The sequence below is a fragment of the Bubalus kerabau genome, chromosome 1 (genome assembly GCF_029407905.1).
Source record: "Bubalus kerabau isolate K-KA32 ecotype Philippines breed swamp buffalo chromosome 1, PCC_UOA_SB_1v2, whole genome shotgun sequence".
Taxonomy (NCBI): domain Eukaryota; kingdom Metazoa; phylum Chordata; class Mammalia; order Artiodactyla; family Bovidae; genus Bubalus; species Bubalus kerabau.
Genome location: NC_073624.1, coordinates 71,766,621 through 71,785,525, shown reverse-complemented (window position 1 = coordinate 71,785,525; position 18,905 = coordinate 71,766,621). Strand labels below are relative to the sequence as shown.

Here is an 18,905-nt window from a genome sequence, read left to right as displayed (position 1 = left end):
CACTCACCGTTGAAGTTCCTGCCATGGAAGGACACTGAAGATTTTGAAATCTCTTGATGGGTTTGTTTTTATCTAGTTCAGAGGCTTTCAAATTTTTATTTTAAATAGTCAAATTCTTTTGTCCAGAATCTTTTGCAAGACCCTGGTGTTTATAACTGATAAAACCATTCCACTCTAGTTGGTGTAATAGATGAAGAGACTCATCGCTTCAACACTCACTTACCTTCCTCTTTCCTAAGGCACCTCTTCAGAACGAAAGAACACAGTTTGGACACCACTGGTCTAATCTGTTCAGGGAGATGTAAGTGACACATCTGAAGTTGTACAGTGAACCAGTGGCAGATTTGGACTACAATGTGGGTCTCCTGATGGCTTACCAATTCTCTTTTCACTAAAGCAGGGGTTCTCAACTGTGGCTGCTCATTAACATCCCCTGGGAAGCTTTTAAAAAGATGAAAGGTGGGGCTCCACCTTCAGAGACACTGCTTAATGGGTGTAGCCTTGGCTCCTGCATTGGCCAGTGCTGAATTTAGTCAACCTGCACTTTGTCTGGAGAAGAAAATGGCAACCCGCTCCAGTGTTCTTGCCTGAAGAATCCCTGGGACAGGGAGCCTGGTGGGCTGCTGTCTATGGGGTCGCACAGAGTCGGACACGACTGAAGTGACTTAGCAGCAACACTTTGTCTGGATCTTCCCCAGTGGCTCAGTGATAAATAATTCGCCTGCAATGCAGGAGACACAGGAGACTTGGGTTCAATCCATGGGTTGGGAAGATACCCTGGAGCAGGGCATGGCAACCCACTCCAGTATTCTTGCCTGGAGAATCCCATGGACAGAGGAGCCTGGCGGGCTATAGTCCATGGGGCTGCAGATAGTCAGACATGATTAAAGCAACTTACCGTGCACAAACATGCACGACTTTTTTGTGGAAAGAAACTTTCTTTGTGGGAAAAGTATGTGTTACGAGTTTTAGCTGTGAAAATTATTAATTGCCTTTTAAAAATTTGCTGTACTAGTCTTTAGAGTGCTGCTGTGCAGAGGTGTTCTCAAAAAGAAAATGTTGAGCCCCACGTCAGAGGGCCCCGAACCCAAGCCTCTTCATGACTGTTAAAAATTCCCCAGGTATTTTGTCAGCTGGTGGTGGTTTTGGTAGCTGCAGAATGCTCTACCTTGTTGAAGGAAATGGTTGGATTACTTGTCAGAAAAATTTCAGAGTTGCTGTTTTAAAATGTCATGGCATTCCATGGCAGTGTGACTTGTTATCTCACGGGGTTTGATCTTTTTTGGTTCAAATTATGACTTTGGAAACATGAGAAAGTTTGGTGTTGCAGGATCTGTGCCCAGACACTGACACGATGGCCCCTCTCCCATCCCTATGCTGCCCCTGCTGCAGCTTCCTCAGAGACCTTGGCTGGGGTTTCATTGAATCAGGTGTAGGACTGTGTGAGTGGGTTTCACCCAGGTGGCCTTGGGCCCTTTGGGGAATTAGATGCATTGGGCAAGAAATCCTTTCCTTTTGCCACTTTTCCCTAGTCATGGGGATGTGTTAATAATGTGGCAACATGTACTTTACTAATGCAGCAAGTAACAAGAGCATGCAATGGGTTGATAATCATTGCAAAGTAGTGATGAGCATAAACAATAATTCAAACTGTGTGGAAGGACAGTGCTATTTCTATTGGTGACCAAGTCACAGATACTGCTAATACTGCTGTGCTTTGTTGTCTTACATTCATCATAGAGGGAGGTGTCCATTTTCAGAGGTATGTGAAAATAAAGATGGATTCATGGACTCCCTGAAGTCTTTCCACAGATGCCTTGAATTAAAAACCATTTCCTGGGGGTCCGGGTTTATTCTAAGTGGATATCCACTTCTACCTACTTCAGATTCTTCTCTGTGCTTGTGCCTTACTTACATGTGCTCCTCTATTCTAGCATGCATGCCACAAGTCCCAGGATACTACATATACACCCATCCTTCTCCATGTGCCCAGCTCTTGTTGCAGAATCTCACAACAATGGCCCATTGAAATGTCTTGAAACCCACATGACAGCTTGTCCAGGGCCTGTGCAGCATTTCCTAGCCAGACATCCAGGGCCCAGGCTCCTTCTGACTTCCTGCCCTCCCACCCTGGGCTGCTTTCCAGGTGGCGCTAGTGGTAAAATGCCTGCTAATGCAGGATTAATAAGAGACACAGGTTCAATCCCTGGGTCAGGAAGATCCCCTAGAGCAGGAAATGGCAACCCACTCCAGTATTCTTGCCTGGAAAATCCCATGGACAGAGGAGCCTGGCCGACTATAGTCCATGCGATTGCAAAGAGTTGGAAAAGACTGAGTGAAATATATCTGTCCCAACCCTGGGCTGCAGCTTTTAGCCTTTTTGGCAAAAGGTAGTAATGTTGCCTCCAGGTGTCATTTCTGTGACTCAGGCAGGAAGAATGAGGGCAGGATAAAGGGTAAAAAACCAGGCCCATTGAGTTGTCTTTTTTGTCAAGAAAACCCTAGCTTTCCTAGTTCTAACCAGGATACTTCCTCTTGTAGCTCATTGGCCAAAGTGAGGCCACGTGACCATACAGAGCTGCAAGGGAGTCTGAGATGTGAGTATTTTTAGTGGACGTGTTGCTGTCCCAGACAGACTTAGTAGTGAGGAGGAAAAGAGAAGAGACCCTAGATGAGCAACTATCAGAATCAAGCCTCCTGTTTGCCATATTACCTCTCGATCCATTCAAGTTCTACTTGGCCTGTCTTCAATACCCACCTCTCCTCCACTTCTGTAGCCCACACTGGTCTATCCTGCTTAAACGTTGAATTTGGAGAGATAGCAGGGGCATCAGAGTCTTCTAGGGAAGTCCCCCACTCCTCATTTTGGTGAAGAACTGAAGCCCAGAAAATGACTTATCAAGGATCATATTGTAATGGTAATGATAACACACACACCCACACACATGCACACACGCTCGCTCGCTCCAGACATGTTAGTTAGCTACTTACTTGATGTAAATTACCATTTAATCTCCCCAGTACTTCTCCGCAGTAAGGTAGCTATCACCTGCCTTTTAGTTACTAGGAAACCATGGCACAGAGATGTTAAGTAACAAGGATGTCCAGCTCCAGAGTGACCCTGCCAGGGTCCAATGCCTGGACTGCCTTCCTTTCCTTGCTCTGCCTCCTTCTCAGCTGATTGATGTTGAAGATGCCACTGAATCCAGATCTTCTAGTCCTTAGGTCATTGTTTTTGCACTTAATTTTCCTCTGAGTTAGTGTGCTTATTCCTTCATTTTAAGGTGCTTTTAGGTCATTCATAAGTGTTTCCTCTTACCTGGATTTAATTGAGTGTATGAAAAGGCAAAAAGATAAGACACTGAAAGATGAACTCCCCAGATCATTAGGTGCCCAATATGCTACTGGAGATCAGTGGAGAAATAACTCCCAAAAGAATGAAGGGATGGAGCCAAAGCAAAAACAACACCCAGTTGTGAATGGGACTGGTGATGTAAGCAGGGTTCGATGCTGTAAAGAGCAATATTGCATAGGAACCTGGAATGTTAGGTCCATGAATCGAGGAAAATTGGAAGTGGTCAAACAGGAGATGACAAGAGTGAACATCGATATTCTAGGGATCAGTGAACTAAGATGGACTGGAATGGATGAATTTAATTCAGATGACCATTATTGTCTACTACTGTGGAGAAGGCAATGGCACCCCACTCCAGTACTCTTGCCTGGAAAATCCCATGGACGGAGGAGCCTGGTAGGCTGCAGTCCATGGGGTCGCTAAGAGTCGGACACGACTGAGCGACTTCCCTTTCACTTTTCACTTTCATGCCTTGGAGAAGGAAATGGCAACCCACTCCAGTGTCCTTGCCTGGAGAATCCCAGGGACGGCGGAGCCTGCTTGGCTGCCATCTCTGGGGTCGCACAGAGTTGGACACTACTGAAGCAACTTAGCAGCAGCAGCAGCAACTGTGGGCAGGAATCCCTTAGAAGAAATGGAGTAGCCCTCATAGTCAACAAAAGAGTCTGAAATGCAGTACTTGGATGCAGTCTCAAAAACGACAGAATGATCTCTGTTCGTTTCCAAGGCAAACCATTGAATATCACAGTAATCCAAGTCTATTCCCTGACCAGCAATGCTGAAGAAGCTGAAGTTGAACAGTTCTATGAAGACCTACAAATCTTCTAGAACTAACACCCCCCCCCCCAAAAAATGTCCTTTTCGTTATAGGGGACTGGAATACAAAAGTAGGATGTCAAGAAACACCTGGAGTAACAGGCAAATTTGGCCTTGGAGTACAGAATGAAGCAGGGCAAAGGCTAATAGAGTTCTGCCAAGAGAACACACTGGTCATAGCAAACACCCTCTTCCAACAACACAAGAGAAGACTCTACACATGGACATCAACAGATGGTCAACACTGAAATCAGATTGATTATATTCTTTGCAGCCAAAGATGGAGAAGCTGTATACAGTCAGCAAAAACAAGACTGGGAGCTAACTGTGGCTCAGATTATGAACTCCTTATTGCCAAATTCAGACTGAAATTGAACTATACCATTCAGGTATGACCTAAATCATATCCCTTATGACTGTACAGTGGAAATGAGAAATAGATTTAAGGGACTAGATCTGATAGACAGGGTGCCTGATGAACTATGGATGGAGGTTCATGACATTGTACAGGAGACAGGAATCAAGACCATCCCCAAGAAAAAGAAATGCAAAAAAGCAAAATGGCTGTCTGAGGAGGCCTTACAAATAGCTGTGAAAAGAGAAGCGAAAAGCAAAGGAGAAAGGAAAGATATACCCATTTGAATGCAGAGTTCCAAAGAATAGCAAGGAGAGATAAGAAAGCCTTCCTCAGTGATCAATGCAAAGAAATAGAGGAAAACAACAGAATGGGAAAGACTAGAGATCTCTTCAAGAAAATTAGAGATATTAAGGGAACATTTCATGCAAAGATGGGCTCGATAAAGGACAGAAATGGTATGGACCTAACAGAAGCAGAAGATATTAAGAAGAGGTGGCAAGAATACACAGAAGAACTGTACAAAAAAGATCTTCATGACCCAGATAATCACAATGGTGTGATCACTGACCTAGAGCCAGACATCCTGGAATGTGAAGTCAAGTGGGCCTTAGGAAGCATCACTATGAACAAAGCTAGTGGAGGTGATGGAATTCCAATTGAGCTATTTCAAATCCTGAAAGATGATGTTGTCAAAGTGCTGCACTCAATATGCCGGCAAACTTGGAAAACTCAGCAGTGGCCACAGGGCTGGAAAAGGTCAGTTTTCATTCCAATGCCAAAGAAAGGCAATGCCAAAGAATGCTCAAACTACTGCACAATTGCACTCATTTCACATGCTAGTAAAGTAATACTCAAAATTTTCCAAGCCAGGCTTCAGCAATATGTGAGCCGTGAACTTCCAGATGTTCAAGCTGGTTTAGAAAAGGCAGAGGAACCAGAGATCAAATTGCCAACATCTGCTGGATCAATGAAAAAGCAAGAGAGTTCCAGAAAAACATCTGTTTCTGCTTTATTGACTATGCCAAAGCCTTTGACTGTGTGGATCACAATAAACTGTGGAAAATTCTGAAAGACATGGGAAAACCAGACCACCTGACCTGCCTCTTGAGAAACCTGTATGCAGGTCAGGAAGCAACAGTTAGAACTGGACATGGAACAACAGACTGGTTCCAAATAGGAAAAGGAGTACGTCAAGGCTGTGTATTGTCACCCTGCTTATTTAACTTCTATTCAGAGTACATCATGAGAAACGCTGGCTGGAGGAAGCACAAGCTGGAATCAAGATTGCCGGGAGACGTATCAATCACCTCAGATATGCAGATGACACCACCCTTATGGCAGAAAGTGAAGAAGAATTAAAGAGCCTCTTGATGAAAGTGAAAGAGGAGAGTGAAAAAGTTGGCTTAAAGCTCAACATTCAGAAAACTAAGATCATGGCATCCAGTCCCATCACTTCATGGCAAATAGATGGGGAAACAGTGGAAACAGTGGCTGACTTTATTTTTCTGGGCTCCAAAATCACTGCAGATGATGATTGCAGCCATGAAATTAAAAGATGCTTACTCCTTGGAAGGAAAGTTATGACCAACCTAGATAGCATGTTAAAAAAGCAGAGACATTACTTTGCCAACAAAGATCCATCTAGTCAAGACTATGGTTTTTCCAGTGGTCATGTATGGATGTGAGAGTTGGACTATAAAAAAAGCTGAGTGCAGAAGAATTGATGCTGTTGAACTGTGGTGTTGGAGAAGACTCTTGCGAGTCCCTTGGACTGCAAGGAGATCCAACCAGTCCATCCTAAAGGAGATCAGTCCTGGGTGTTCATTGGAAGGACTGATGTTGAAGCTTAAACTCCAATACTTTGGCCACCTAATGCGAAGACCTGACTCATTTGAAAAGACCTTGATGCTGGGAAAGATTGAGAGCAGGAGAAGGGGACAACAGAGGATGAGATGGTTGGATGGCATCACCGACTCAATGGACATGGGTTTGGGTGGACTCCGGGAGTTGGTGATGGACAGGGAGTCCTGACGTGCTGTGGTTCATGGGGTCGCAAAGAGTCGGACACAACTGAGCGACTGAACTGGTGTCCTATCTGGCTCACTTTCACCCTTTCCTCTCCCCTAATCCTGACATCATAGCTTGAATGATGTTTTAAAAATATAAATCAATTTTCTAACTCCCACCTCAATCAGTGGTTTTCTGTTTTTCTTAAGCTGAAGCCATCACATGTTCTGGATCCTTTGTGTATCCCAGAGGGACTGAGTGGTCCAACTATCTTCCTCTCCAATCTCATGTCATCTCCTTCCTTTCCTGCCTTTCTCCCCTATTCAGTCACATGGCCACGGTTCAGTCTCCTCTTCCTCGTCACACACCTTCGACCACAGAGCTTTTGTATCTGCTGTTGCTGCCACCTGGCTTTCTCTCCTCTCCCCTCCTTACTTGTGGATTTCCAGTGGTTGTCAGCCTGGTGCTTATGTCCTCAGGAAGTGTCCTCCAATGTGCCCCTCTGCAGGCTGGCCTCACAGTGCCAAGAACCTCTCCTTGTCACCCTCACCAGAATTATGACTTCACATTTATCTGTGTGATTATTTGATCAGTGTCTATCTCTCCCCTGGGTTCTTGAGATCAGACTATGATGTCTCTTTAATCTAGTTTTTCATTCCCCACTGCCCCACTTTTTGTGCCTGTCACAGAAAGATCACTCAGCACATATTTGTTGACCTCCCCCAAAAAATTATCTCTAAGCATCTAGCACAGAATTGAATAAAAACAAAGATTTAAAGGGCACAAGTAGAGTAATGGCGTATGTCATTCTACTACATAGTATCTTCCAGCATCATTCTAAGATGGACCCAAAGGGGATAGGAGAGATGAGTAGTAAATAAGTCCTAGAGATCTAATGCACAGTATAGTGAACACAGACAACCTTATTGTATTATAAAAATGAAACATGCCAGGAGATTAGAACTTATTCTAACCAGAAAGAAAAAATATGTGTAGTGATAGAGATGCTAAGTGTTGGCTATGATGACAACTATATCACAGTATATAAATGTATCAAGCTGCACACCTTAAATTCATGCTGTGTTATAGGGCAAATATATTTCAATTTCAAAAAATAAGATAGACCAAAAGAACTTTATATAATGGTTTCAACGAAAAAAAGGAATTCAGTATTTATTGCTGCAGAGTAGACAAACCTAGTTGTCAGAAGTACCGCACCTGTTTAATCTCAGCGTTTAATATCTTACTCCTCTAGATACATCATAATTGAACACCTTTTTTTTTCCCGCCTGTAGCTATGATTCAAACATGGTTTTTAAAAGTGCTCATCTTGAAACAGTCTCGAAATCAACCAGCAGGTACCAGATCCATGGCAGATGAGGGAACATGGGCTGCATGTAGCTTCAGGGTAGGAAGAGGAAGCCAAGATGCTGAGTGACAGCTGGAAAACTGAGGGAAATAGGACACGTGAAGAGGAGCTTTTAATTGTCTGCATCTTGTGAAGGTTTGACTAGATGGGGTGTTCAAGGGAAAAACATGTTCTAAAAATTCAGGATGTAGACCTAAGCAGATGGGGCAATTATCTGAGCGTGTAAAAGCCCTTTTGGGGGGGAGGAAGCGAGTCTACTACCCTGAAGCATCTGTAAAAAGGGCCTAATTTCCTCTAAAGAGACAGACACAGAAAACAGACTTATGAACGCAGCTGGGGGGAGGGGGAGGATAGAAGGGAGGGAGAGAAGGAAAGGGTAGGAGGTATGGAGAGAGTAACATCGAAATATACACATTACCATATGTAAAGTAGATAGCCAGTGTGAATTTGCTGTGAGAGGAGGAAACTCAAACCAGGCTCTGTGACAACCTAGAGGACTGGGACGGGGAGGGAGGGGGGAGGAAGGGTCAAGAGAGAGGTGACATAGGTATACCTCTGGCTGATTCATGTTGATGTTTGGCAGAAACCAACACAGTATTGTAAAGCACTTATCCTTCAATTAAATATAAATAAACTTAATTATAAAAATTTTTTTAAAAGACTGTGTGTCTAACCTGCTCTGGGGTTGCAGTAGAAGGGAGATGACAAACTAGCTGTTAAAACTGTAAAGACTTAACTGTTTGTATGTAGTTTTACCTCTCACTTCTACACATCAAAAAAATTTTTTTTAATATTTATTTTTGCTTATTTGACTGTGCCAAGTCTTAGTTGCCACATGAAGGATCTAGTTCCCTGACCAGGGATCAAACTCAGACCTGCCACCTTGGGAGCAGAGTCTTAGCCCAGGGACCATCAGGGAAGTCCTTACACATCAATTTAAAGTAGATCTCATGCCAGCTGAGAGGGTGATGCCTTGAGATCTTGCCCTTGGTGGACAGGCAGGGACCGCTTTATCTCCGGGGGCAGCGGAGATAAGGGAGCAGCAGTGATGCACCTGGGTACACATCCCTGAGTGTCTTGCACTATTTTGCCCTCCCCCCAACCCCCGCCCTCGTTTGCAGACAGACCACGGGTGGATGCGCTGAGCCCCAGAGGGGTGGCCCTCAGCCCGGGGCAGTGGCCGCCTCGGTGCTCACGCTTCCTTGTCGCCCTCTCCCCGCAGGAATCGGAAGGCGTTTCCTGCCACTACTGGTCGCTGTTTGACGGTCACGCGGGGTCCGGGGCTGCCGTGGTGGCGTCCCACCTGCTGCAGCACCACATCACGGAGCAGCTGCAGGACATCGTGGAGATCCTGAAGAACTCGGCTGTGCTGCCGCCCGCCTGCCTGGGCGAGGAGCCGGACCACACGCCCTCCAGCAGCCGGACTCTGACCCGCGCGGCCTCGCTCCGCGGAGGGGTGGGCGCCCCGGGCTCCCCCAGCACCCCACCCACGCGCTTCTTCACCGAGAAGAAGATCCCGCACGAGTGCCTGGTTATTGGGGCTCTTGAAAGTGCATTCAAGGAAATGGTGGGTATGCCCCAGGACGCCGGGGCGGTCACTTAACCCACATCTTTGTTTCTTTCAAGTCCCCTGGAAGGGCATGTCTCTGACCTGCCTATTCCTCTGCATGGTGCCCCCTCCGACTTCTCCCTGGCACAGCAGGGCTTCCTTTCTCAAAAGAGTTCTAGCATCCTGTGCTGTTGAAATGTAAAAGAGGATGAAAGAGGGATAGTGCCGAGGTGATAGGCTTATAAAATAAATACCTTATTGCTTCTCTCTCTGCCAACTCTTATGATTACCAGCTGGTACCATGGCACTTAATCGAAACTGAGCAAGGGTGCCATCTGTATGACACCTGTGTATGAGTTCCAGGTGTTTGGGGAAACAGAGCTTTGAGAAAAGTGCTCAGAAGTACCTTTCCTGTTCAGATCCGGTCTGAGAACATGATTGGTAGTGTGGTTCCCATTGCTTAAAGCAAGGAGGGGCCAGTACCTAAGAATTATTTGTTTTAGGTGGGAACAGGGATTTATTTGTTGGTACATTTAAACTGGAACATGTGTGATGGAGAGATTCAGCCTCCTTCCTGAGAACACACAGAGCTGCCCTTACAGTGTCCCCTGCTGTTCTGCCCTGTGAGAGGCACACAGATGGGCTCTTCTGTACCACCCCTTTCCCTCTTGAGCTCACTTTATACGGTGGCACTTATTTGAGTTCCAGAGATTTTCTCTCCTGAGCGACATCCTGTGTGCAGATTCAGGAAGAGATATGTAAAGATGTTCTAAGTACTGGAGTAGGGTGAGTGGGCAATGATAGTGCCCTTAAAACCTGGAGATTAAAAAGTAACAACAATGGGTGTCCCTGGTGGCCTAGTGGTTAAGATTTCACCTTCCAATGCAAGGAATGTGGGTTCAATCCCTGGTCAGGGAGCTGAGATCCCACATGCTGCACCGCCAAAAAGATCGAAACATAAAAACAACCCCAAAAAATCAAAACATAAAAACAAAAAGCAATATTGTAACACATTTAATAAAGACTTTAAAAATGACCCACATCAAAAAATCTTAAAAAAAAAAAAAAAAAAAACCATGGCAATGGACTTCCCTGGTGGTCCAGCAGTTAAGACTCTGCAGTTTTACTGCAGAAGGCATGAGTTCCATCCCTAGTCAGGGAAAAACCACAGGCCGTGTAGTGCGCCCAAAAGAAAGAAAAGTAATGACAAGCTCTTAAAGCAAGACCTGCAGAACTGAACGTACACGCTGTACGCATCCCAGGATCTCAGGATGTTAGGTTGAGTGCTAATGAGAAGAGAAAAGTAAGTAATATTAAACAGCATCATCTCATCTGAGTTGTTTACAAAGCAAAACTTGTTCCTATATTCATGCCTCTAATTTGCACACTCGCTTCTCTTTAAGTCATTTCTTCTTTGGTCCCAGCATTTCTCTCCATGTCACATACCCTTTGAGTAGCAGGTAGCTTAAAATGCACCTCCATCTCGGGAGTATTTGGTAGCCTTCAAGTCCAAGAAAAACACCAGGAGCCTGGAAAAGATTATTTAGGAAAAAAAGAATTAAGGTAGTAAAATTGACTCCTACTCAGGCTTGGTATAAAGTCTCTATCAGGGAAGCTCCGATATGATAGCTATTTCTAAATGCGATTGCTCAAAAAGCTGAATATTTAGTTGAGGTAAAAATCTGACAATGGACTGTGCCCATATGGAAGGAAAATTCCTCTTATATATGAAAAACAGAAACAATTTTGGGTTTTTTGTTTTCCTTCGCTGTAGCTAGTGCTATGGGGTATCTTTTACTTGGAATTTCTGTATTCTCAACTTTATCCACCAGAGGCCGATGTCACATTGAGTCAGGCCTCCACACTGATCTCAGGCTGTTTCTGCCAGTTAATGGCTCAGGGTTCCTAGCAACTACTGTTGAGAGTCTCATTCAAAAAAATACTAAGAACCTCATTCTGGGTCTTTGTTTTAAACTTTTTTAAACTTCACTAGCTAATTCATGACCGGAAATTTTTCTTGCACATTTAACTGCCATCAAAAAGATCATTTCACTTTCCTGTGTAATTTATTCAATCCATAAATATTTGTTGAAAGCTACCTGTAAGCCAGGTCTCACTGGGAAGAGTATTGAAGAAATTAGGCAAAGGTGGGTGTTAAACAGATAAAATATAAATGGGAAGGGCCTCGAGAGGAAAAATGCAGGTGAGTAGGAATCTGATAAAGAGATGAAGGAAGGGTTCCCTGGAGAAGTCCTCCTGTGGCCCAGAGAACCGGGGTCTGGGAGGAGTGTTCTGGGCAGAGGAGAGCGTTTGTGTGAAGAGCCACGTCAGAGAAACAACCCAGATGGGCTGGAAGCAGCAAGCTGACATCCACCGTAGTTGTTGTTCTGCCACTAAATCGTGTCCAACTTTTTGCAAACCTGTGGACTGACTGCAGCACACCAGGCTTCCCTGTCCTTCACTATCTCCCAGAGTTTGCCCAAACTCATGTCCATTGAGTCAGTGATGTCATCCAACCATCTCATCCTCTGTTACCCCCTTCTCCTCCTGCCTTCAGTCTTTCCCAGCATCAGGATGTTTTCCTGTGAGTTGGCTCTTTGCATCAGGTGGCCAAAATATTGGAGCTTCAACTTCAGCATCAGTCTTTCCAATGAATATTCAGCATTGATTTCCTTTAGGATTGACTGGTTTGACCTCCTTCTTGTCCAAGGGACTCTCAATAGCACCACAGTTGAGAAGCATCAATTCTTTGGCACTTAGCCTTCTTTATGGCCCATACATGACTATTGGTCACTTTATGGCCCACATATGATTCATATCCATACATGACTATTGGAAAAACCATAACCTTTACCAGATGGAGCTTTGTTGGCAATGTGATGTCTCTGCTTTTTAATACACTGTCTAGGTTTTTCATAGCTTTTCTTCCAAGGAGCAAGCGTGTTTTCATTTCATGGCTGCAGTCACCATCTGCAGTGATTTTGGAGCCCAAGAAAATAAAGTCTGTCTCTACAGTTAGATGACAGCAAGAGTAGGGATGCTGTTAGGCAACTTGGAGAGGCCGTCTGTAACCAGCCTGTGGATGGCCCACTGTACCATAGAATGAATCTGGGGCTTTATGCCATATCTGTTCTTTTCTAATCCACCCTACCTTGTAGCTTCCTCTTCACACTTCAGTTTTCCCTGGATTGCCTCTCCAGCCCCCAGCGTGCCAGAGGCCTACCTGGGCTTTGCTCCATGTGCTTGGCCTTAAAGTGAGAACAGTCATCATTCCTTGCTTCTCCAGGTTCTTGGCAGGGTCCTCCTCGACGTCCTCCTCGGCGGGGGACTGAGCCAGCAGATACCTCTTGGCCCAGAATAGTTATTAATACTGTCCCCTTTTACTCTCCAAAGTGTCCCTGTCTGGATGATGTTTTATGTTTACCCTAATTATAGAGAGATGCTCTAGTTTTCCCTTTGCTTCATCAGGGACTTGAGGAAAAATCTACTCCGGTGTCACAGAAATGTGCCTGGCTTAACCATTAAGCAGCCTGGGCTGAGCTGTAGAGCTCACAGCACAGAAATGTAGTCTCACTTTAAGGTCCTGGAAGACCACTGCCAACTCATAAAAAGTATTTTTCCTTTCCTCCTTTCCTCAATATTAGGTTTTTGAGAGAGTGGGTGTTTGAAGGTAAAATTTGTTTTTTAATAATGTGTAGGGTGCTCCTTTGTTGACCTGCTCTTGGTGGTTTCTCCTCAGGCCTTTTCAGGGAGGAACAGGTTTGCAGTTGCCTAGCCATTCTTAATTTTTTTTTTCCCCTTCCCACAGCCAGCTGGCTTTCTTGCTCTCCTATTGCTAGGTGTTCTTTGGGTTTTGCAGGTTTTCTGCCATTCTGATCCTCTGTAACAGGAAAACTCACTGTTGAATAAGATTCAGTCACTTCAGCTCTGTGACTCTCGTTTCCTCTTGCACTTTTAATCCCCCCAAATTCCCCATGCCCAGCACCTAAGCCTCAAACATGCTGTTCTGATGACATCTTTGCAGCCACCCCTCTTGAGATTCAGAATGTAACTTATCTTTAAAGGCCAAGCTTGCCTTTCATTTGAGGTTTTGCTTTATTTATGACAGTTCAGGGAAGTAGAATCCCTAGTCTGTCTTGTCTCCTTCTTTCTCCCCACCTCCCACCGGTTCCCTTCTCAATTACTGATATTTATTTAGCTTATATTTTATAACCAGCATTCTTATAGACACCATGGGGATCTAGAAGTGAAAGATTTGATTTTATATCTGGGGGCGTTTGTAGTCACATTAGATGAACATAGAGATATACAGCATTTCGTTTGTTTTAATACTCTGTGACATCAAGTGAAAAGTTGATATCTGTCTGAAGGAGAGAATCAGTTGAAAAGATTCAGAAACACTAGGCCAGAATATATAGTATTCATCTCTAGGAAAATGGGAGTGCTCGTCAGAAAATGTAATAAACAGACGTTGGTGGGGGATGCTGTGGACACGGGGAGATGTTCAGCAGAGTTGTTGTTCAGTCGCTCAGTCATGTCCAGCTCTTTGTGATCCCATGGACTGCAGCCCGCAGGCCTCCCAGTCCATCACTATCTCCTGGAGTTTGCTCAGACTCATGCCCGTTGAGTCAATGATGCCATCCAACCATCTCAAGGGGAGATGATAAGTTTCATCAAATACTATAAGCTTCTTTGAAGGTTTCCTTTCCTCTTTGATCCTGGGGTTGCCTAGCACAGTTCATGGCTTGTGAGAAGGTGACCTCTGACTACAGGCCTCTGATCCATGCTGGCAGAGGCGGGTTTCCCCTGCACCTGCCTCCCCACTGTATCTCATCTTGGATCTCTCTTCAGAGTGAAAGGGCTGGTCCTCCTGTGTCCACCATGGAAAATGAACCCTTACTTCCCGAAGGACCAGAATCTTAGGCACTTCTTGACTGACTTCATTTCTGCTTTCCGTCACCATTTTATAACAATGCCTACTGCCCCAGCTAAGTTTTGTCACTTATTAGGTAGGTGGTGGCCTGATCCAGGATGACAGGTATGAAGAAGATGAGTGTCTTCTAAGTCTTGATGTCAGTGTCCTTCTTTCTTCCACACCCTCCAGAAACAGGGGAGTCAGCATTTCAGACTCATGCAAGAAGTCATCTCCATTGTTGGTATGGTTGCAGGAGACCTCCTAGGAACCAGAAGCAAGGCAGTATGATGACCTTTTTACCTACAGGAATTGAATTCTGAACACAAGGAGGAGGATCTCAAAATTCCGTCCTATTTCATTTTCAGTGTGGCTATAGATTCCTTGCCACAGTGCAGAATTTTTTGGAGGTTTGGTTGTTACTCAGGGAGAAAAAAATAGCAATATTTTAACTTGTACAACTGCCATACATCTTTCTAAAATATGGAGTAAATGGTTGGAAATACCACTCAGCTTGGCTTTGTTCATAAAAAGAACATATGGTGAAAAAGGAGGACAAATGCAGAGTTTATTTATAGTTTATAAATCCTAGTGGTTTTGAGAATTAGAATATTCACGGTAAGTGGACTTCTAGTGGGTTTTGTGTGTGTGTGGTGGTGCTCGTGGTAACCTGCCTGCCGTTGCAGGAGACGTAAGAGACACAGGTTTGATCCGTGGGTCAGGAAGATCCCCTGGAGGAGGGCATGGAAACCCACTCCATTATTCTTGCCTTGGGAATCCCATGGACAGAGAAGCATGGAGGGCTAAGGTCCATAAGGTCGCAAAGAGTTAGACATGACTGAAGCACCTGTGCGTTTTTAGAACAGGAGTTCCTCTAAGGAATGAGCATGTGATTCCACAAACAGCCAGCAGGTGGCAATATGAGGCAGTGCTGTTTTTCTCCTTCTCCAGGGCCTAACAGATTGGCTCGTCCTCAGAATAAACCGAAATCAGACCCAGATACTGAAACCATGCAGAATCTTATTATTTGTGACTGACACTATTAACACTGTGCTCAGAACCATGTTTTAGCCCAGTTAGGGGGAGCTGCCAGTCCTATTGAAACTCCCCAACACGCTCCCTTCTGGTGTTTGATATTGCTTTCCTTTTGCAATCTAAAATTGGTAGGAAACAAAGGATCATCCTGGAGTTGCATTATCTCTGGGACTTTCAAACCAAATTACACCGATCCTGAGCAGTATATTTTCTTTCTTGCAGTTCTTTCCTGCTGAGTTAGTCTCGTTTCACACACCTCTCTTTTTTTTCCCTTCATTGGTCTCATTCTTCCTTGCAACAAAAAGGAGCAAAACACAATCCCAAGTCTTAAAAATTGAATCCATTCTTTGATTTAGAGATAAGCCTTACTTAAATGTAATATTCAGAGAGCCACAAAACAGGGTAAATCAGTTCTGCTAAGTAGAAAGTAGTCCTGAGAGGGACTCCTGATTGAGCAGATAAATCAGTTATCTTGTTAATTGAATCTTCTGAGTCACTTAAGTTGACCCTTTCAGATCATACTTGAAAAAGAATGATAGTAAGTGCTTGTGTTCTGCTGGTAATTTATTCTAGATTTACGCGTGGAGGTTCATGACAGCTAAAATGGGGAAGCTGTTCCATATCGGTCTTTGTTTAGCAAAAAGCAGTGGGCAGTTTTTCCGTGATTTCCTTGATCTTTTGAGAAAAATACCCAAAGTTCTTGAGGGATACATTTTTATGTGTTTTTTCTCCCACCTAGAGTGTGAGAAGCTTAAGCTGACTGGAAAAGTTGAGAGTTTGAAGAAATTAGGTAGTTAATTTAACAGTAAATACATCTTTATTGACTTCATTTATCATGTTTGATCTGGTAGTAAAAGAACCACCCAGCTGGTCCTTTACTGTTCCTTTCAGTACTAAGATTTTGTGATACATCTTTTTAAAGAGTAGTAGGTGGTGTAGGAAAAAATAAATGTGCTATTTTGGCTTCTAGGGAGGGGAGGGGGAAGCAATTATTTTTAGACTGTGTTCTAGTTACACCCAGTTTTAGAGGAAATAAAAAAGCATATTTTCACGTCAGTGCATCCTTCAGGGGGGATTAAGTCTGTGGAAATATATTTTTCAAATCCTTGTCACTGTGATCCCAGAGAGTACACACGTAATTAAAGTGTGTGCCTGTAAGTCTGAGCACACGCGCATATGTATATTACCACACAAAGCCGGGAAGTGATGAAAGCATGAGCATCTTAGCAAAGTTTCTTGCATAAAAAATAGCTGGACTGTGGTCCACTGCTTATGTGGAAGTGTTGCCAGATTTAGCATTCCTCATGCCAGGAGAACTACAGAGGGAAGACAGTGGAAACTTAGGGAAAGTTGAAAGAAATGATGAAATCAATTAGAAAAAAATATTGACTTATGTTATTAATGTAATAGCAAAGGTTTCACTGGGCAAGCTGACTGGAATGTTTCCCTAAAGGCAAATGTAGCAGATAATCTTAGTGTCAAACACTATCTTGATTTTTTTTCAAAGGATGAAATAATTCTATAATCAGAGTCTCTTGTGATGTAAACCATGATACGAAATGCACCTATGTTGCAGAATAATCTTGTTTATCTGAATCCTGGAGGAATTGTTTGCTGTGGGCGGCTCTTTCACATGGACTCTGTGTATCTTTTGGATGGGAGCAGTGATTTAGTTTCTCAAGCATCGTGCACACTCCAGTCCGCGTACAAAAATTGTCTTTCATTTAGACTTTAGGTATTCAAACAGATATTGATCCTGGATGTGAAAGGATGGTTTCTGTAACTAGAGCAGTTCTTTCCAGTGTATTAAAAATAGTTGTGTTGGGTGTGGACTTTATATATCAGTTTCTATATTAATTTGATGAAATATGTATCTATCATAGTATCAACTTTATATCATTTAAGTGCAAATAAATTGAATAAGCCTACTCACAAACTCCTTTTGAGTAGGATTGTTGGTTCTGTTTTGATGCACTCTTTAGAGGTTCAAACTTCTGACATCGGAATGTTTTCTTTCTCCTCTTTCACTTTCTTATGACTGTCTTTCCCTGCTAACCTCCGTGCCCCTCCTCCTCGCCACTCTCCAGCTTCCCACCATTCCTGCCTGGGTTCAGATAGCCATTTGTTTGTTCTTGTCAATTGACTGCATTTCACTGGACACATGGGTTCCTGCTTAATTATTATCTCAGTGAGCAGTTATTCACATTGTAAGCTTTTCATTTATGAATCATAGACTACATGTCTCATGTTCAGGCAGAGGTAAAAATTTGGCAACTCAGGCATTTTATAATGGATTTCTTTTTTTAGCCCATTTAATAGGTATTTATTAAATTACCTTCTACTTGGCCCGATATGGGTGTTGAGGGTCTCGCAATGAGGGAGAAAGGTTTCTGCTCTCCATCATGGGATCTAGGCTGTGGGGAACATCCAGATGGTCTGCTAAGCCCCTCACCCACTCCATCTAACTTAATCCTGATGTCAGCCCTTTAAGCTAATTTATACAGAGTTTGTAAATAAGTTCTAAAAATCCAGTATGGTCTTTGAAGGTGGTCTGCATGCTTGACCCATCTGTGGCTCTTGATGCTGTCATTCACTCAGCTCTAAGTTTTCTTCACTTGCTTGTAAACCATCACATCCCACATGCACTCATCCTTACCCCTCTCATGGTTCCTCAGCCTTCCGCCCATCCTCCCCTCAACCCTTTCCTTAGTTCATTCCCAGGATATTAGGTTCTCCCAGGGCCTCTCTTTGTACTTTCTCTCTCCTTACACTTTGACCAATGCTCTGTCCTTAATCTTTTTGCAGAGCTCAGGCTCTGCCCCTGTTTCTGGTTTCTCGCTAGTGATTTATCTACTGTTATTGCCACCTCTGACCTCTGGAGCAGAGCAGTTGCTGATAAATGCTGGGTTGCTGAATTATCTCCCCCTTTCCATCAGGAGGCTGGCGGCAGCAGCTGAGTTCTAATCCTGGGGGTTCTTGGGAATCACGAAAGGACTCTGACGTTTGGTCAACCCATAGCTCCCTCAGAGCCAGCCAGGCCACTGTTCCCTGCTCTTCTGTGCCCATCCTCCTTCCCCCTCCCTTGCCCTGACAGTAGGTGACGTGACGGTGGGAAATTTGGGCATTGTTTTAGCTAGTGTCCAGTTTATTTTCCTAATTCAATTCACATTTTTTCTGAAGTCACGGAACCTTGGCTTCTGTCACTGACACGGAATTTCACAAAGCCATCTGTCTTGAGGATGATGCCTGTCTGTTGATAGAAGTGTGGTTCTATTTTTATTTTTCTTGGGGAGACCTCTTTAAGTGGCAGGTAATAAATACTAGGCTTTAGAGGAGGAGAACCTGATTAGAATCCAAACTCCAGCCGGGTAAATGCTGGCAGGTTCTCTGCATCTGAATAGTGAGGTTAATAATATGGCTGTGAGGATGAGATGAGATTCTATTTGTAAAGCAGAGGAGGTGGTCACTGAATGTTTCCTGTAACTGTTCATGTGTGTCCCTCTT

The 18,905-nt window shown here is 44.0% G+C and overlaps 1 protein-coding gene across 4 annotated transcripts in view; it reads left to right on the top strand.

Moving 5' to 3' along the window:
• PPM1H (protein phosphatase, Mg2+/Mn2+ dependent 1H) overlaps positions 1–18,905 on the top strand; it is a 300,784-nt gene that overhangs the window by 129,537 nt on the left and 152,342 nt on the right. For all 4 annotated transcript variants that reach the window (XM_055579318.1, XM_055579327.1, XM_055579311.1 and 1 more), the window contains exon 3: positions 9,128–9,472. In XM_055579318.1, the coding sequence (XP_055435293.1) occupies positions 9,128–9,472 (345 nt within the window). The remainder of the gene's footprint in view (positions 1–9,127; positions 9,473–18,905) is intronic.